We start from the raw sequence: 20,603 nt of genomic DNA, 5'->3' as shown, positions 1-20,603 counted from the left end.
AGCATTAGTTTTTTTTGTACAACTTTAAAGATTTCTTTCTTAACATTCCTTCTATATCAAGTTGTTTACTGATCTCGCTTGTTTTCGACTTTTTTTATCAAATAAATTAAACACATCGACAACTACTTTCTTTACTATAAATAAATAGGTTTGAAATGGTGTTATATTTATGCCCTGTGCCAAAAGGTAAAATAGATATCTTCTGCTTTTGTTACTAGCGCCTTTTTTATGATCTAAATATGTTATTTCCACCGTTCGTTTAGCTGCCCAGTTAGACCAGACACCGAGTCGTGTAACATGCTGTTTTTGTAAGGAACAAACATTTTAAGATGTCAGCCCGATTTTGTGTTATTTTAGATACCCGAGGCGACAGGCTGTCTCCTTTCCTTAGAAAAGGAAATTGTGTTTATGGATCCCAAATCTCTTAATTTTCCTGCCTTAAACCCGCAAATAGAAACTCGATCTTCCATTCATTCTCTTGTTAATTCATTCCTTTTTTTTTTTTACCGTAAAGCAAATTCTGTTTCATCGTTGAGATTTGCCAAGCTAAATACAAATGCAGTGATGTTATTTATCTAATGTATTTATCTTGATAAAGCAGCAAAGGGAAGCTAAACCGAGGTTCATTCATGGTTCTATTGAAGGCCATGCACTTTTCGTGATTATAATCTGGCATAGGAAGTATCACTTTGTCTTTTGAGCATCGAATTTTGTGTTTTCATTTGCTGGATGAAATTTTCATCCCTTGGAGTGATTTACGAGTATATTTGCTTTTATTAATGAAATACCGCTCAATTTAGTTTGGTTGGTAATTATCCGTATTAAAAGCAGTCAGTAGCATTCTAGTCCAGCATTCAGGACTCACAAGACAACCTTCACGGCGTTCAAGCGCGCTCAGGAAAAGCGGTGAGTGAACAATGCGCACAATTTATCACATAAAATACTCTACACATTTTACCCGATTTTATTGAACTAACGTTTTTGTGACGAATAGTGTGATTTCCACCTATTGTCATTTCTAATAGAGCAAAAGTAGAGTTTGTGATTTTGTCCTTTTATTTTGCAAAATGGCTCGAGCTAAAATTGTTCGGCGCTAAAAAGAGAGAAACGCGCTGAGCAAAAGATGGAACTCCAAAAATTGAATTCTAGAAAAACCCGCTGTCGTTGAAATCCAAAAAGGGTTTCATTCACAATACGGAGTGTAAGTTATGATTGGGAAGTCGATAATTATTGACTGTGTTTCTGTTCTGTGAGGTTGTCGGTTGTGAACGCGGTTTCTGTGACCATGCGTTTGGTTGTGCCTTTCGCCCACGCAATTCTTTCATCGTACAATTAGATTTACGTTCATTCTAAGGATTACAGCCTCTTACTACGATGCATTACTTATTCCTGCTCGCTACGAATCCTAAGAAGATTCCGAAAAAAATACTCTGGGCTGTCTTCTCTGTTGCAAGACTAACAAACAAAGAAAACAAAGTTCTAACTGGATTAAACCTAGCGAATAAAGACAGTGTAGTATTTGCAATTCTTTTATTTACTAAAATTGCAAATCTTTTTTTTCTAAAACTCATCCTACATACCAAGCAAAAAAAAACATTTTAGAATATTACTTAGTGACTAAAATGTTGTGGTATTGCATTAGAATATTTGCGCTTCGCTGTTGTTTTAAACGAACAATAAATATTCAGAAATAACATTGCACCTTTTATTGTATCTTTTAAAACACAATGCACATGTGTATAAAACTCGTTTTTTACCCTTCCTATCGTTTGCTCATTAGCCAAGTTTTTTTTGTCCCTTTCGTTTTTTCTCTTCCGTGCGTTGATGGCGGCGCTCGTGGCCGTGTATTTGTTCAGGAAAATGGGATTTTCGCACTTCCTAGTAAACCTGTGTATCCCTCATTTCCCCTTTGTTTGAATAATATGTTGTCTTAGTATTTGCATTTAGTTCTATTTGTTGTGGGGCACGTTCATGTTAGCCTTATTTTCTTTTTAATCTCCATGGAAATTTTCGAGGTAAAGAGAAACGAAATATGCGTTGGTAACTGGCAATTTTGTTTTTCTATTAAAAACTTCCGTTTAGGGTAGAAATGCTGAAAATATTGCATGGTTACTCTCAATTGTTTTAGATTACAAACCGAAATGTTAGCCTCACGCGCTCAAATGCAGTTATAGAACAAGATATTGCGATATGTTGAAGAAGAATTGAGGCTTAAAAATATTGAATCTAAGCGCTAAAAACTCACGGAAGACCTTTGATATTCCATGAGGGAATCCTGAAAAGGTATCAAGACAACCCCTTTTTCCCTTCAAGTTATACTGTAATTGTCGTAACACGATGTGACATGGTACGCTCATACACAGCGAGAGGCAATGTTTCCTTTGCATCCTGAATAATAAATTTGTTTCGGTCAAGGCCACCTTGAAGCGTGTAGTGTTCAACACCTTCTTAGGCGCTGTTGGCTACACAAGTCGCCTCCGAGAAGTACTTTAGTAAAGTTCCCTGCCAAGAGCACTACAACCCATACAACCCATATTAGATATGCCACAATTTACGTTTTCTTAACTTTATACAGAACAAAAGGATATTACTCATTTTCGGAAGTTTGGGATTAAATGTTACAATACAGGGAATATTTGTCAGGATTATTTTTGCTTCGTGAGGAAAATCGGCTTTGCCCAAAAGCGCCATGTGCGACCATGGATTTTCCCGCCAAACCGTGCGGTCCTTATGAATTTTTTATGACGTACATTGCATTGATTCTACTTTCGCAATGAATAAACGATTACATACACACGCAACCATGAAACTTCAGAAATGTGCTTCCATATGAGACAGCGTTATCTATACACCTGTAGTACTCACTTTGACTCAAGTGTGTTTTGAAATCCAAAGAAATCGTTATCTCACTTTACTTTTTGCGAAATGAAGCTATTTTCTCCCCACCCCACCCTTGTAGTTTTATGGTTGCCCTGATCTCTAGACCCATTGATGAAATTCTGACTGAAGAGCCGCCTATTCAAGTAGTACCGCACGAATGGTTCATTAAAGCATAGTAAATTGTTTGGGCATAATCTACGCACAGAACTGTATAAATACGGAATCTGGCAAAATCAGCTATTATTGGAAAATCGCCTCCGGTTTTGAATCTGAAAGGTAAGTGAATTTATGGTTAAGCTAGGATCATAAATCAGTCAAACCTGAAATCTTGTGCAAACAGTGTCGCAAGGCAATTGCCAGCAGCCGTTGCTAATATTATCACTTGAATGGTTTCGCTATAAAAGCGCACTATGTTCTAAATGGCCTTCCGAGGCACTTTAATGGATTCCAATTTCGCATTTTTATTGCTTTACGTTTCAACCAGTTTAATGGGGCTTCACTCTAGTAATACCGTATAATTCCGGTCTCTTCATTTTTCGCTTTGAAAAAATCTAACTATTTAATTTTCACCCTTTTTTTGCAAAAAAAAAAAAAATTGTCAGAAATTTACCAAATCGTTATTTGTATAATGCTTGCGTATAAATTTTGACAGGATACTGGGATATAAAAGGTTTACGCAAGAGTAATTCCTCTTCTCTCCCGCGTGCTGTGAGAATCAGAGATCCTGTTGATAGGCCGTGCAACACTTCTTCCGCTTGCAATCTAAAACCTGCTACCTCTTCGATGCTCTCTCATAGAGCTTAATTTACCCATAGCAGAAGAAAGCATTCTGCCGTTAAAACAAGAGGGCTCTTCCCGGGAACGTGCGTAAGTAGCAGACTTAAAAGATCTTTCCTTCTCTCGACTATTTCTAATTGAAACTATTAGATTTTTGCTTACTAGAAAGCGAAGCAACCATTTTAGATGCAATTTCACATGTTTATTGTCCTATTTCGTGAGTAGCACTCTACAAAACAGCTTTAGTCCTATGCTCACCTATGTCTGATTAAAATATTTGATATCATTTTGCTTACTAGAAAGCCAGTAAACTGACTTCTTATCTCAAGTTTTCTCCTTTCATTAGTGATTCCTTGTGTAAGGAGGCTTCATATTACACCTGAAAACACTAGATGTGATCTAGAACATTCTTGATACCCGCATATCCAGCGATTATTAATGACATGGCAAAGGAGTAAAAAAGGACGCTTCGGTCACTATCGAAAATGTCTTCTTTCTTTGGAAAAAAAAATGAATGGATAGTATTTTCAATAGATAATGTCATCACCTATTACAAATATATTATGATTAATGCTTAAGGAATAGAATAATAATTTGCGCATTTTTTTGTGTATCGTCTGCCCCAATGAAGGGTCACACTTTGGAAGTTCCTAAACTAGTCTGCAAGTTGAAAAGCCCCAAAAATCGAACTCGGCTAAGCGCGATATTTCTTTGCCAAAGAGCCAAGTCTAAAGACAAGACAGTCATCTCAAGACTGTTAAATAAGGATGTCATGGTATGTTTTAAGCCTTTGTGAAAACAAAGTAGTTTAGCTAATGCTTCGAGCGTTAGTTCTTGGTCGTCTGCAAAGACCACCTAGAGCTACGTAGTTATTCAAAGCTAGCCTGTAAGTCTATCTTTTCATACTAAAGAACACATTGATTGGATTTTCCCTAGTGAAGCCACCCAGCAAGAAACCTTGTGTTTCAGTTTTTTTCCATCTATAGCGGGTGTGTACCGGGTACTGCACCACACGACTACGACAGGCTGCACGGTATGAAAACGCGCTGCCAACTGTGAAAACTCTTCTCCCTCTCTTCTCGCTCACCTCCTTGGAAGCACTTCTCAGCGTGCGCGCCCTAGGATGCTCTAAGGAGCATGTTAACGTAAAGAAATATCTCCTATGGTAGATATTAGATCTCGGTAGTGCACCGTTTTTTTTCCGTTAGAAGCTGTGATAAAAAGAATCCATAAAGAAAACCGTTTTTGTTCGTTTGAATGGGAACAATGCTTCGGGTGTTGCTTCTATATTGGGATCATTTACAAGAAAAGGATGTTGAAGTGCTTTGGTATTATTTGAGAGAAAGGACCGGAATTTTCTATGATATCTTAATGATGACGGAATGTAAAGCATATCGCTGTGGATAAGTGATGACAAGAAAGGCTGCGTGTTTAATGATGTTGTTGTTGTTGTTGTTGCTGCGGCTGCTGTTTGTTGTTGTATTTTACAGCAGATTATTTTAGATGAATATGATTGAGTGGAAATCCAAACACATTTTAGAAATAAGGTTTTAGTTTTCGCTTTTTGTTCCTCTGCTACGGCCCAGAAAATGGGGTCTCTAACCTTATGGTAACATGGGATCTTTAATGGTAACATTTCATTGATTTCATTTAATATTGAAAATAATGTGATAAATTTGGAAAAATCATATTTTATTGATTGAATTGTATTATGCTTGTATTTTGCTAGTCTGAAACATAAAAAACAGCACAGGGGAAGAAAATCTCGTATGTCAGAACGGTTTGTTTACAATATAAAGTTCTATTTGACGAATACGACTGCGAGTACAAATTTCTAGTGCCAGTGCGAGCACGGACAAAATTCGTCCTCGTTCTCGGCCCTAAATGTATTAATAGGGACCTTAAGTAATGACGACGGCAGCGTGGACAACGACGGCAGAAAACAATGGGATTTGATTAAGAATTCAATAGCAGCACGTGAAAATGCATTCTGTCTGATACATTTCAGCCGTTTTACAAAAAAACACGACGTGAAAACCCCAACTATCACGGTCAATTGAGGACGCGGACGTTTGCCGTGTAAACTCCCCTAACTACGTTCGCTGCTGTAGAAATAATGTCAAATTTATTTTTGTCAAGGAACAAGAAACGCGAATAAGGAGAATAATTTGGAGGAGAATAAAAAACGGTGCGTTATGTAAGCTTTTTAGTCTTGCCTCTCCCGAAACGAGAAAGGTGTATTTATTAAAATTTATGAAATTTTTATCAAAGCTTTTATGAACTTTGGCTCAATGGTACAAGGCCTCCTTAACCTCCTCAATCTTGCCAAAGCAATCCCTTGGGGGGATGCCCGAGTGGCGTTGGTACATTTCACGTCTCCAAAACGGGTGATTCTTTTGAGGAAGATCATAATTCTCCTCGCTGTTCAAGGATGGGAAAGATAATACGCTAGAATTGGGGTTACGTAATGCCTGCGACTAAGCTCACCTCATATATTGGCATGTTTTCATGCGAACAAACAAGGTGCATATTGACAGATAAGATAGAATAAGCCAATCAGTCTTAAATACCAGATGGTCTTTTTACATAGAAGACTTACTATAGCCAATCAGTAGTCACCAAATACCCTAGATAGAGTCTTTATCTATAAATATAGAGAGACATAAGCTACACCGTGGTGCTCTATCGTGCGGTAAGTTGATTGAAGGGATCTCTCACTCATCTTGAAGCAAAGTATAGGAATTGTCCAGGTAAATCGTTATAGGTTTGCGTTACATTTTTTTTCATAAATTTAAGTTGTTTTCGTTACAAGTATTATTTACAAGCTAAAACATATATGTAATATATGTTCTAACTTGTAAATTATAAGTTGCTTGTAAGACAAAGAAATCGAGGGGAACATCAAGCCGAGCTATCGGGCTCTTGCGAAAGACAAAATATGTATTGGGATCGATAATCAGCATTCAAGACAAGTATTTACAACACGTATGGTGATGCCTGTGCTCCTGTCTACCGCGCGAGGCATAGGGACATGTGAGATTATGGCGTATAGCGCATTTAACCATTTTCCAAAATTACTTGGCGTATTAAAATATGCCAAGAAAGATTGGAATAGGAATATACAGCGTTAACTTGTACCAGTGACCCTATCTTGACTCGAAAAGAGTTGAGACTGTAAGAGATATGGGGATTTAGAAGTAATTATAGTTATCTCGTCTCGCAGATATGTTCGAAATGCTTTTTTTCTCGTGTCGAGTGCCTGTATTTACCCGTATCCCTCAAGTCTAACAATCAAAAACAAAAAGCTGCAGCAAAGGGAGGAATTTAAAAAGTATCGACACTTTTTTACGAGGTCAGCGTGCGTCTACAATTACGATTTGTTATCGACTTTGAATTGCTTTTTAATTCAGCTCTGCTACCATTAACAAGATAAACCGTGGGAAAAGTACTTTGCTTCAATGCGTTATCTGTGGGCGTTGAAATGGCCCACACCTTTTCACTTCAAATATGCACACTTGGTTTCTAGATTACATTTACCCCGTTTTGTAAATCAAATTTTCTTAGATTATTGTAGTCCTATATCTATTTAGTTAATATCTCTTAAAAAACTACAGTTCGTAAAGGCTTTTGACCTCGTGTTCTTCGGAGGCAATAATCTCTTTTTTTAGTGTGTGTGCAAAGTGTGTGACAAAGCGCACAACAAGCATACTCTTCAGGCCCGTAGCCAAGAAGGGGGGGGGGGGGGCAGGGGTTCAGGAGAACCACCCTACACGACTTGAAGGTCCGCCCTGATGAAGGAGAGTGAGTACCACTGCAAGCTAGGGCGAACTACCTATGAGAAAATGGTCCGCTAAATGGGTCAACGCACCCCCCCCCCCCCCCCCCCCCCCGCTCAAAATCCTGGCTACGAGCCTGCTCTTTTGCAACTATGCAAGGGTATCTGGCATGAAAATAATGATAATATAGCTTTTGCTAGCTTGTTTTATAAGCCGCGTGGATCCTTGGGGCGAGAGCAAAAACAGACGCAGGACAGGGAGGAAAGGAGAGAAGAGGAAAAAACCTCTCTTCTCTCCCCCTGCCCTGCGTCTGTTTTTGCGCTCGCGCTTGCGTTCTAGAATTGGTGGTCTTTGCTTCATTAGCTTTGGCTTCACTTTTTATGCTTGTTTGTTTTTAATTACTTATAATTACTTCTGAGGCATCGCATCGAGTCGACTATAAATGAAGAGCTTGAACTCCATAACTAAATCTCTATGAGGTCATTTAAGACAGTGTTTCTTGGGGGGGGGGGGGGGGGGAAGGGATGGTATACATTATAGAGGACACAAACTAAACTACTGATGCTGCGGTTGGCCACAACTGAGCAAAGATCGTCTATCCGCTTATCTGGCTGACTATTTGCACTATTTATTGAAAAGGCCAAACAGACTCTGAGTGTGTGTCTTGGCTTTTTATTTGCAAAATAATCATAAATTCTTTAAAATCCTTAGTATTTTTACTTAGTGAGTGCAAAAAGCCGGCTTGGAAGCAGAGCTCCGTTTTGGCGGGGAAATTGACGCGTTTGATTTGGCACTGACGCATGGGTAGCGCCATTTAGCAGCATTTAGACACATTGCCACGTGGTTGTGAACGTGGTTTTTTTATTGTTACTAAAATAAATAGTTTTTAGAATATATAGAGGCATAGAAAATAGCGGTCTGAATCCAAATAGAACAATTCTAATTCAAGAAAGCATTTGGGATCTACTGCATGTATCTTAAATACACGGTGAATTAAACCACCATGAAAATATTTTACTACATGCATTTAGCTTGTTCCTTCAGGCTCAGTCTTGACTACACGAGGAGTCGCAGCGCAAATGAATGAGACCTGATAACACTAAATGAGAATTATGTGCAATTGCGGCACTTCAAAAACGCAACACAACCAATGACCTCACCAGATGCAGGCGTTGGTCTAGCGCTGTGTGAAGATCATTGCCCGGCTTTTAATTAGCAGTGGAACACGCTGGGACCCCCAACATACAAGTATTGCCCAGCCAGCCAATACAAGAGCTAGAAGCCATGTAGATTAATCACAAGTTGTATGATTGTTCTATCACCAAAGCGGCGCGCAGTTGAAGCTACTAATCGAAGGAAAATTGAAATTTCGTTTTATTCTGAAATTCTGTGTTGGACAAAGAATCGAAAAAAAAAGCGCTGTAGTGATATTTGAACAACTTGTGCTACTGCAAAATGAGTTCTTGGCGTTTTGCATTGTTGCAAACGTGACAATCTAGGACTAATAAAAACACAGCATGTTGGAAGACAATTCTAAATTATTGATCCCGAAGGTGATTAAGAGACATTATATTTTACATGCTACGTTAATCTAAAGCGTATTCATTTTGGGAATGTCTTGAGGGCTGGGCGAACCGCTCTCTGGGAACTCAGTGCTTGTCTCGTGGCTCGTCCTCGTTCCATTGACAGGTTAGTCGCGACATTCTCCCCACTTCACGCTGGCATCATGGAGTATTTTGTGGTAATTAGGGTTAATTCAAGCATAAAAAGTACCGTCATGCAGCGCGACACCTTTGGTGTCTGCGCACCAAGAATTCCTCACTAAGTTGAGTACTGCTGCTTTAGCTTACTGATGTAGCGTATCTCGATTACGGGTTTTGGCGTATATACCACCGAGCACTGCGCACTGCGACCGTGGATAAATGAATTCCCCCCCCCCCCCCCCTGATTGTGTATTCGTTTAAAAGATAGAATGTAGAAGTGAATGTTTTGTTTTTCAAATTGCAGTGTAGTTATGCTAGATTTTGTTCATTACGTGAAAAATATCAGATATTAAAACATGGAAATGACCTTAGCCAAGAAGAAGCAAAATAAAAAGAGCTTTAAAAATCTGCCCCACCAATCAAAAGAAATTTCGTTCCGCCTACCACACACTACCCGCGTTTCAATGGGTTGAGGTTTTGATAATGGCGATATTGATAGAGAAAATGCCAAACTTCCGCTTTGTGGTCTACTTCTTTTATTATAATGTGCGATACACGTCTTCATGCATTTTCCATACAGCCAGCAAAAAGACTTGTTGTATGTACAAAAGACACAAGAGAGTTTTGAAGAACCACACCACCCGACTTGAAAGTACCGCTTCGAGTTAGGACGAGCTACCTAAAGAGAAAATGGTCCGCTAATTTGGTAAACGAATTCCCCCGCTCAAAATCCTCGCTTACGGGCAAGTTATCAGAGAAACGACATTGTTCCTGTAGTTTCCTACAAACAAGTTTTTATCAGGCTTAAAGGATGTCAATCGGCCCTTTGTTTGTTATTTTTTTCATTTAAAATTCAAGACTAAAAACATACAAAATATAACTTGATATGGACAACGTTTAAATATTATGTACCACATTTTCGTTATTAGGTTCTAGGCTCAAATTCGATTCATGCCTAAACCTTCTGCCTTGCCACAATTTCGCAATCAATTAAGAGGGAGCTAGCTCCGACAACTTTAACAAGCTATGCCAAACCATCCTAAATCAGGCTTTTCAAGCCTGTGAAAGATAAATTTATATTACAATTAAAATCTCCTTCATCAAATATTCCTTACGACGTCAGGGAAAACGGGAAAGCTATTAGATGCGGGTAATTAGAATTGGCCTAGAGGACTTATGGCTAAGTATTATAGACGAAAACTACAAAGGGAACTTCATATTTGAGTAAGGGAAGTCGCAAAACAGGAACTGGGAGAGCGATGGATAGGACATGGAAAGGGATATGACTGAGAATTTTTTAAGAATATCTATTTGGATTAATTACAAGCGTAATGGCGGAATCGGCACTCCTTTGCATACCCTGCTAGCTATTTCATACCCTGCTAGCTAGCCTAGATCCCGAAAGTAGCCTTTCCATGGGTGCCAAGGATGAAGGTAGAGTGTCACATATTCGGGTGGTTCTCACGTAATCTTTATGAATGTTAGAAATGTGCTTCACCACATGCTCTTCTTTAATCTGTTCTTGATAAAGTCCCTAAAAGGATAAGACATTACTTATAGTGCAAGTATAAATGGGACTGGACTGGAAGTATATGGTCAATCACTATTTCTCATATCACCTGTTTAGTTGATTCTTTATTTTGCTGATAATTGACGTAAACGTTTGATATTATCTGATTGGTTGATTCTGTAATTGCCTGATGATTGCTGTATACGTAACGTCACCTAATTAGTTGATTCTTTAGTTGGCTGATGATTGACGATCAAGCAAAACCCTCCTTGGTGTTTACGACATTGCGGAGGAGATACTTCCCCTATATAATGAACCAGCACTGCCTGCTAGAAGCGATGCCGGAATTTCCTATTTTGCGCAATCTTCAAAGGCCTAGTTCACGCCCAGCCCGCCCTTTAGCTCTTTTTTTTTTATGCTTCGAGCTCGAATTGTGTGACCAAATAAAAAAACACTTCCGGTGCTTTTAGCCAACCACGTGACCCTATTGTTGCCATAATAGTAAATGATTTATTTTCGAGTAAAAATGATGTACGAATACTTACAGTCTACGCAGTCAAGCACGGGCGCATAAGTACTTACATTATGATCTCCAGTAGTTTGATGACGCAGTATAAATGTCCAACTGAATTTATCGAGAGAAAAGGTTTGAAGTCCCGCAAGGGATAAGGACACTAAACCGTAGGTCCATTCTCTTCAAGCTGCACTACATTAACCTGAACCGAAGGGACGTAAAAGAACCACTGGGGACGCAATAAACCCTCTGGTAGTGACCCCAAAGACAGTGCTTACTAACCAAGGGCCATATGTTAGAAAACTGTATATTCGGTTAAATATGCTACCCTCGATAAACAAAGATTACAAATGAAAAAATGAGGATTAACCAAGAACATTAATCGCATTTCTTGACCATAGCTCATCAATACATAATCAATTCCCAGGCAATTTCTTTAATCGATGTCCTAGGCAATTTCACGCATTCCGCTTCAGACCTTTTATGCAAGCAAAGACCTCTTGGATCTGTTAGTACGGGGTCAGCCACCAGCTTCCATTACGTGAGAGAAAAGCCGGACTGGCTAAAGTGCATTTAGAATGACGTCTTAAAGTACTAAAAAACTGGGCTCTCACTCAACTTGGCTCTTCCTAGAATTAGAAGGACCACGGACTGTATATCGGGTGGGTAGGGGAGGGGAGAGGGGGGGGGAGATGGTGACTCCGCCTAATTCTTACCGGCCTGTCCATCCGACCACACCCTCCCTGCGATTTTTAAGAAATAACTTAATGAGAAGAATTCATTCACAACATATTTATTGTCAATTATCGGATACTGCCTTGTTCTTGTAGTTTCGTATCAATCAGAGGTGTCTGGGCGCATTACTCTAAATCGCTAAATCTCCTTCGGGTAAACATTCCCTCGCCGTGGCTCATACCTCCCAAGTGAGGGCACAGAGTACCTCACCTCCCTCACGCCATAGCACGTCTAGGTGATATTTGCTCAAACGCAGCCTGGATTAGGGACGCCCTGCCTGTCGTGCCTTCTGTAAAGTCGTATCCACGGAACAATACGTGACGCAACTGTTGTGTGCGTGGAGTGAATACCCTGAGATCTACTCAAGACACAGCACTAGGCCTACGATCCGCTCAACTCCCTCAGACGTAGGAAGGGCCCTATTTGAGGTATTAGAGTAGCCCTGTTGTGATTTTAAATCATATAGACAGTAGGATTGATGGTTCTTGTGGTGTATAATACCGTTGAGTATTATTATGCAAATGTTCACTAAACGCCATGTTCAAAATTGTCTGTATTTTTGGATAACAGAGAGATTGGTACTCGGCTGAATAGAAATAGAAATAGAATGGTATGTCGTTAGGGTCACGTTATGGGTGTGCAAGAGGATGCCCAATTTGTAAGACTCGTATCTACATGTCGCAGTAGTGTCTATGGATTTATTCGTTGTTTACAAATATTGTCTACCCGTGATCCTTCGCGTGCTCGCCAGGGATGTGTTGTAGTAGCATGCACGCGTAATCATTGCTATCCGATGTTGAAAATAAGGATTAATTGTTTCTAGTCGTATATGCTTAGCTTGCGTGGCACCATTATCTTGGGTAATATCTGCATTTTTTTTCTGCATTTATATAGCGCCTCATCAATAATTGCCCTAGGCACAATTGGTATCAACCAATTGCGCCAACTCGAGAGTAGAAACAAGGTCATGTTTGTCTCGTGTTTCATCTAGAGTAATATGTATGCTTCGTCTCTATAATTACTTAGGATTAAAATGTTTTTATACCAGTTTTGTAATTCTACCTTTGTGCGCGATGATTAAATGGATGAATTACTCATGCGGACAATATCGTAATAAATTCCGCACTGTTGCCATGGCTATTTGTTTCCCTTTTTTGCTTGAATGAGATCAAAACAATACAGTTCCTTTATTAGGTTTCGTTCCCTAAAAGTCTGTTTTGTTTTTGCGCGCTTTTGTTGGACGGTTTATTTTGATATTTCAAAGTTAGTCGTCTTAGTTCAATGGCACGGCCTTTTTATGTTTCTATGGCGAAGGCTGACCCAGTTATTGTTCACCTTGAATTGAAAGCATTCACGGGATCGTAATTTCTCTATTCAAGTGTCGGTGAATGGGGAGTCTCGATAGCTGCGTTAGCCAATCAGATCGCGCGATTCTACTCCCTTGAGGTTTATCTGAGAGCTAAGGTGTTCATTTACGGCGCGTGCAAAGCTACGAGACAGTTCACCAACCTCGCTTATAACTTACACATCAATGGCGTAGCTAATAAGCGGCAAAGACGCAGCAGAAGGTAATTACACCTAAGAACAATCATTTCCATTTAATTTTATTTTAAATCGGGTGAATTTTGTCCCTGAATTTCAGGAACCTTGCCGAACAAACGCGCGTCGTTGTTCGTTGGTTTCTGTTGTTTGTGTGAGATTTACAACACATGTACATTTCTGCCTCTCTGACTCGATATTTAAAAAGAAAAGCCATAATTTTAGGTCAGTCTTGAGTTAAAGTTCAAATAAGTGGTGTGTTGGATAAATGTACTTTCATTATCAGTTGTAAATACTTCACGAACACAGCTCTGTGAGGGAGAACGAGGTCGTGGATTTGTGGGGCACCTGCTTTCGATGTACAATCCCTTGTGTTCCACAATTGCTTCAGTATGATATAAATTCGACCATGTTTCAGGTTTCAGCAAGGTTTCTAGCCGCTCTTGTGGATTTGTATTTATCAAATTATCTGGTTCCATTAAAAACGGTTGTTTTTCCTCCGGCATTTGAGCTGGTCGGTGGTTGGACATGGACCGCAGCGGCTTGTTCTCGCTTCCGTTACTTTGCTGTTTTACTCAAATTTTTCATTCACGTGCAAATGATAATACATCTAAACTTATTCTTAAGTAAGGTTGTTTTCTTCGCCGTCTCTGTGTATATTTGTGTTTTCTTCGGCCGAGTAAGCGGCACATTACATGGCTTGATAAAGCTGAGATGGTATCGTACGACTTGCTTGATTGATAAACTTCGGTGATAAAAACCTCCCTGTTGAAACACATTTGTAATTAAACTCAAAACGTGCCTTCATGTAAAGCTCAATATACTGTGCTAGGAAGAATGCAATTTTACCTTGAAAACACCCAAAAGAATTCATTGATGGAATATAAGGTCTTTATTGTGCGATCTCAATACCACAATTACCACCATGCTGTACCGACTTTAGTTTGTCTTTACAACTTTTTTATCCCCTGCCCATGATTTCTTTGTGAAAGAAATGGATTGATCTGAACTAAAACGTGTCTATCCTTTCTTTGCCTAGACCTGCCGATATAGCTGGCGTCCAAAAATCTCGCGGGAAATTCCCATCCGTCATTTATCCAGCTACTACAGCAGTCAAACGACAACGGCGGCGTGTCATCTTACATCTCCACGCAAAAACATGCTGAAATTTCTCACTCTCAAATTCAGAAATCAGTCTTTGAACGAAGTCAGACCCTTTGAGCCTCAGGTAAGCAGTTTATCTGCCTTATTTCCTTACGATAATAAGAGTTTTTCTGAGTCGTTGTCATTATTGCTGATCGACAGTATATTTAAATTTCACAAATTGATTCGAGTTCATGAACTGTAAAAATGTTCCAGGGATTCTTGCGACAGGACACAGAAATCCAAAATGTGGAGAAAGGCGACGAAGAGGATGAAGAAATACTTAGCATCAACGATGAAGGTTTGTTTTTGCCCTTGGCGCTTATTTTTAGGTGTGTTTGTGGGTTGTGAATTATTTTCCTTTCATTTTTCTACAGTGTCCACGAACAATAACAACAACAATGAAGAAAGTGCCGAGGATTTGGACTCAACGAAGCAAACTGCATGCATTGAACGCGAGGACTCATCAGATCAAGAAAATCAACCCCCATTTCAACTGAATGATGGACTAAACAACGTTTTATCAAATGATTTTTTGCCCATTCAGGGTATGGACATTCCTAATACTACGGTAAGCGACTGCGCAAGTTTTGCTGCGGAAAAACGCAAGTGGTCGCAAATGAACTCAAAGTTTCTACACCAACTTCAATCGGGAACGGACAGCTCATCTGATGATGAAATCAAGGAATTATGTTCAAGAAGACCTAGTCATTTCTCTAGTTCAAGCCCTCCGGGTAAAGTGACCGTACTATCAAAGCATTCGGCATTCTGCGCTAGGATAAGACCGACCGAAGGGTACGGTCACGGACACACGCGTAAAAAACACCGTGTTATCATCTGCGAGGAAAGACCTTGGCTGAACTTTGAGAAAATGCAGCAGGTATGTATTAATTCGGCTTCCGTTAGCGAGAATCTAAAAAGAAAAAAAAAGCCAACATTGTCAGAACGGACAAGTTTAAACACGCAACGAACATTTAGTAGTATAAACACACGAAACCATTGATGGCTTTTATCGAGTAAGCAATGAAATTGTTTGGCTTGTGGGCTGTTGTATTACTTTTGTGGTTTTCTCTAGCGTGTTTGATTTATGCGCAAAAGAGGATATTTAGGTGTCAATTATTCCTGTTGATGAAATTGCATAGTATCCAAGCATTCTTCCCTAGAGTAGTATGTTTAGCGTTTGATTGACAGTGTGAAACAGAGTATGACCTCTTTTCCTTATCATAACAAATAATTTAATACTTTCCCATGAAAGGTGCATTAACTAATACTTTGGCATCTAGTTCAATGGAACTAGGTTTTATGAGATTTCTCAGGGATATGTATATATATACGCAAAAGTCATTTCTCACAATCATACTGAAGTTGATAATATGAAAGTGTTGACAGCTGGTCACTGCTGTTTTCTTTTGTTTCCCAAATGGATATCCAAGCTTTATCTGCTTTCACAAAACTTATAAGAAAAAGAAATAACAATGAATGCCCATTTAAATTCTTCATCCATCAAGTGGTACACAAATTGTTTCGTTCTATTTAAAAATCATGCTGAAAGAGCAAAATGCTTTTTTATTGTAAGTGGTAAAATTAACAGAAGGAAATTGCTTTTTATCATCTCTTTTGCTTATTAAAATGAAAGCTGTATATTGGGATTGAAATACGCTTTCCAGTTTTTAGTATTCACATTAGCTGGTGCCATGGAAATTTTGCTAGTGTCTGAGAAATGTTAGATAATTACTGTTGTTTTGTATGTAATACATGGCTTTGAGAAGGCTGTGGACGAGAAATGTTAGGTTATTAGTATGTAAATCTCATGTTAAACCCTTAAACCCTGAAGTATTTGAGCCAAAGGATGGCAAACAGGGTTTGAATTTACAATCCTCCAATAACTGCCATAATCGCAGCTTTTTACCTTCTCTGCGAGATAAACTTTTGGTCTATCTTTGACAGTTTTCTACCATTCATTTAATATCTTCAATTTTAGCTTTGTGCATTTTTCATTAGCTCCCATGAACGGCTTAGTTTCTGCTTCCTCACCCAGTAAGTGTCATTATCTGGTTTTTCTGTTTTGACCGACTCTGCCTGTTTTTATATTGGCTCTTTTACTAAGCGTACCGTTTTCTTATTCAGTCCATGAACCTTTCAGCTATTACTATCTTACAACAGTTCCCCCATTTCCCAGTTCATTATGAAGGGTTATCAAAATATACAAACCAAAATCCCATTGGCCTCTCACAAAAATGTAGATTTTACTCTAGATCTCTTTAAAAGAATGCAATTATTTTTATCCAGTAGAGTCTTGCTGGTCAATCAAGTTGAATTCCATTGAAGTCATTGACTTATGAGCACCTAACTCAAGACATAAAGGCAACATCTTACATCAAAGGAATTAGTTACCATGAAATTCAGCCCAATTGTTTGTTGTTGCTAGTTTAGATGAATGGATTGATAACAACTTCCCTCTCTGTTATCTGAGCTTGAAAACAAATATTATAAATTCAATTTGATCTGCAAGAAGAGTAAGCAAACCTTTATAGTCAAAACATCATATGGTAAACATTTCTTTTTTCCTTCAACTTTGGATTAGCAAAAAAGGGCAATGCATGTTATGAAAATAGTAATATTTCTTTTAGCCAGCAATGTCTTTCTTGTCCTCTGTACTAGACATTTTCAGGAATTGGCCAGTCCAAACCTCTGGTTAAATATTTATTCAGCTGTTGATGTATCATTTAAAATTGATTTTTTTGGTTCCTTGGTGTGGTTGACGGTGATATATAGGTTGGCAAAATGTCAGGCATGAATGAATCTGTACTATAGAATTGTGCAGTGTTTTCTTGCAACCCCAGAGCTGAGTTATTATTGTAATTAAAATCTTCTGTTTATCTGTCATATCGCTAGTTGTTTAATTCTTGTCTAGACTTGTTATTCATGAAAACAATTGGTAAATTCTTGATGTAGCTAATAAGATCATGTTTCATTTCTTATTTCTTCAGAAAACCTTATCCAAAAAGTATAGCCACACAGCTTCCAGACCACGGGTTGTAAGAATAAGGGTAAGTTGTACAAATGCATGGATACTCTAGTTTGTGTCTTTACTTGTTTGCACAAATATCAAATCTTATCCTTACCAATCAGAGCAAGTGTCAAGGCTAGTCACATTGCAAAATGATTGAGTTTAGTCAAGGGTGGTGTTTTTGTTTTGATTGTGCATTTCATCTGTAATTTTCTTAGATACTGTGATTTCATAGGATTTATGTAATTGTTTCCTTGTATTGGCCTGGTATATGCATAATCCTGTAGAGTGAATTCTTGGGGGTGTTTTCCTGTCTGCTTACAATAATGAATCCTGTTTGTCAATCAGTTTATTAAATTGTGTTACTTAATATTTTAGCTGAAAAAGTATTTGTGAAGGTCATGCACAAGTAATGATGGATCAAGTGGTCATTTTTTGTCAAGTTTTCAATACAAAGTATGCTGCCCGTTACCACCAAAACCTAGTCCTTGCCACCATTTCACCCCACTACTATTTAGCAAACTGTTGAGCTCTTAAGCGTCCCTGTACAAATCACTAATTCTCGTCTCATCTTCATTTTGCAGAACATATCCCACGCTTCTACCAATCTAAGGCCGGTATTTAATTGTGATCCGGCTATACGGTCCTTCAGACCAATACCTCTCAATGCAGCATTCAACCTTGCACCAGTGGAGGAACCTGGTTGTGCATTTTAAGTTTACATAGCATTGTTATCCCATATCTTATCCAAGGCCATCCACAGGACTATTTCAATGGCCAGATGGTGACAGATATCATTTATTTATTATTATAAGTTTACATCCATGTTCCTTGTTCCTCATTTTAGTCCACATTGGATTAATGATAGTTTAGTATTATTTGCTATAATACATTCTCTCTGGAGTTTATGATGGAGTTGTTTTTCTGGGAAGTGGGACTATTCACTCTGAGAGATTTTTTTCTTATTTTATCCCAAACTGAGTAGTGATTGGTTTCAATTTAATAGAGAAACAACTCTGTTATGGTGTGGTAGCGTGTGAAGTGTGTGGTGTCTGTATTTGCACATTATTGTGATCCACTTTACGAAGAAGGCTTAAAGCTCATGCAAATTTCACTGTGTATGTAAATAACACCCAATATCTCAAGTTAAGACTACAGTAGCTACTGTGACCATTGCATGCTACAAAAGCATTATTTTTTAGTGCTATCAAATTGGCATCACATTGCTTGTTGACAGAGAGCAAAAATTTGAATGCATTCTTTGAAGTGATGATATTATGACTATAGGAAGGTATTGTTTAAAGTGCAAAGTTTTGATCTACAGTATATCTAGTTAACCAAAAAGTTATCCAGATACCATAAGGCTGATTGCAGAACAAGTTACAAATTCCCATGCTTTTTCATGCTGATTCATACTGTTCCATGGTTTGTATTACAAATTCCTAATGACTAATTGGGCTTTTAACAAGAGAAAAACTCTGTCAGGTTATATTCAGAAGTGGTTTCATTTAAAGGTATTTGGACAAGCTGTGAACTAGGGAATAACACCTGAATTTGGTTAGACTATTATTCAACTTAGCTAACAGTAGAGTGAAGCTGGCTTCTCCATCCCTATAGATTAGGGAACTAGTTTGCTAAGTTGAATTAGTTTTCTTTGCTTTCATTTTTCCATAACAGCTGGATGCATATCTTTCAACTCTCCCCCATTAGGCAAGAGTCTCAAGATTTTGAACCATTTCTCAAACCTTATTTTCTTGAAAATATCCTTACATTTACTGTATTTTTCCGCATTAGCAATCTCATACTTCAAATACATTTACTTTATTTTCTCAAGATTTTTCCTAAAGCAAGGTTGACAGTATCCTGCGTCGACAGCCCAACTTTACCCCAGACTTTTCCAGGGGAAAGTTTGGCAGTCAACACAGGCTAGGTTGACAGCTATGTGGATGCTTACATTATGCAGTCCAATAAGTGTGTCACTATTTGTGGTCAGGGATTTGTTTGATTTTTCTCTATTTTATTGATAATCTTGATTATTACAACAATAACTAGTTTTTTTCTGTTTTTGTTTATTTTATAACTCATTTATTTAGGTTTGTAAAGTGACCATGTTATTCTTACGAGTGTACTGTAGCAAATTAAGTGGCTATCTTGTATCCTCAAAACTAAGGAACTTTTTTACACAATATGTATTAAAATACTCTAAATTTAATTACAAAATGAAAATTTTACAGATTCAAAATTTGAAACCTCCTTTCAGCCACTTGGTTTGCAAAAGTTTGTTGAGATACAAAATAATATTTATCTACATATATTTATATATAACTATTTTGTACATATATTTTATAATGAAAAGAGTGAAAGCATGGGTTTAAGAGGAAGAAGCAGGCAGCAGAGTATTGATGACACAAGGCTGAGTTGTTTATTTTGGGAGACTGCAGTATGTTTGTGTGTTTTTTCAGTTCTCCTTATACAAAAATTTAGTTTGCCTTTGAACAATAAAAGACTCTGTTTACTATGTTTTAAAGTTTCCATTCTTGACGTAAACTTGAAGGAAGGTATGAGCTGTCCCCCTCCCATCTCACCCCCTTCCTCTCCCATCTCACCCCCTTCCTCTCCCATCTCACCCCTTCCTCTCCCATCTCACCCCCCTCCTCTCCCATCTCACCCCCTTCCTCTCCCATCTCATAACTGTCCCCCTTCCTTTCTCCCATTACACCCTGCCCCCCTTAGGGGCGTAGCCAGGGGATGGCCATGGGGTCCTACCCACCTGCCCCTCTCCCTTCTAGCAGCCAAAAATATAGTAAATGTATGAGACATCCAAATTACAGGAGAAAATTCATTGACAGGGTCTTTTGGGACCCTTACAATAATCCTGGCTTCACTGCTGCCCCTTTCTCTCCCATTCTACACCTACAACCCCCCTTCCTCTAGCATCTCACCCCTGTCACCATTCCTCAGCATGCTCTAACCCCTGCCCCTGAATACCTCCCTACTCCCATCTCTCAAGGTAGAG

The 20,603-nt window shown here is 38.6% G+C and overlaps 1 protein-coding gene and 1 long non-coding RNA gene across 4 annotated transcripts; one reads left to right on the top strand and one right to left on the bottom strand.

Moving 5' to 3' along the window:
* Positions 1–799: 799 nt before the first annotated feature.
* LOC116606487 lies at positions 800–20,107 on the top strand. 3 transcript variants are annotated; one of them, XM_032368740.2, is made up of 6 exons: positions 800–906; positions 14,474–14,662; positions 14,794–14,878; positions 14,955–15,457; positions 17,568–17,627; positions 18,172–20,107. In XM_032368740.2, exons 2-6 carry the CDS (start codon positions 14,594–14,596, stop codon positions 18,301–18,303), a joined length of 849 nt encoding a protein of 282 aa, XP_032224631.1. In that variant the 5' UTR covers positions 800–906; positions 14,474–14,593; the 3' UTR covers positions 18,304–20,107. The 3 variants fall into 3 exon arrangements, with proteins under 3 accessions (XP_032224631.1, XP_032224632.1, XP_032224630.1); XM_032368741.2 differs by lacking the exon at positions 800–906 and adding an exon at positions 12,150–12,323; XM_032368739.2 differs by lacking the exon at positions 800–906 and adding an exon at positions 13,328–13,463.
* Positions 14,057–14,476, bottom strand: LOC116606489. Its single transcript, XR_004291945.2, has 2 exons — positions 14,284–14,476; positions 14,057–14,199 (listed from the first exon to the last, which is right to left on the bottom strand). It is a non-coding gene; the product is annotated as an uncharacterized LOC116606489 (long non-coding RNA).
* Positions 20,108–20,603: the final 496 nt, after the last annotated feature.

Source organism: Nematostella vectensis, chromosome 7 (genome assembly GCF_932526225.1).
Source record: "Nematostella vectensis chromosome 7, jaNemVect1.1, whole genome shotgun sequence".
Classification (NCBI taxonomy): domain Eukaryota; kingdom Metazoa; phylum Cnidaria; class Anthozoa; order Actiniaria; family Edwardsiidae; genus Nematostella; species Nematostella vectensis.
This window is presented reverse-complemented; position numbering and strand designations above follow the sequence as displayed.

Coding starts and splice junctions, on each gene's coding strand:
- LOC116606487 (XM_032368740.2), top strand. CDS start 14,594: ATGCTGAAATTTCTCACTCTCAAATTCAGAAATCAGTCTTTGAACGAA. Junction 14,879..14,954: donor ACTTAGCATCAACGATGAAG/GTTTGTTTTTGC, acceptor ATTTTTCTACAG/TGTCCACGAACAATAACAAC. Junction 17,628..18,171: donor CACGGGTTGTAAGAATAAGG/GTAAGTTGTACA, acceptor TTCATTTTGCAG/AACATATCCCACGCTTCTAC.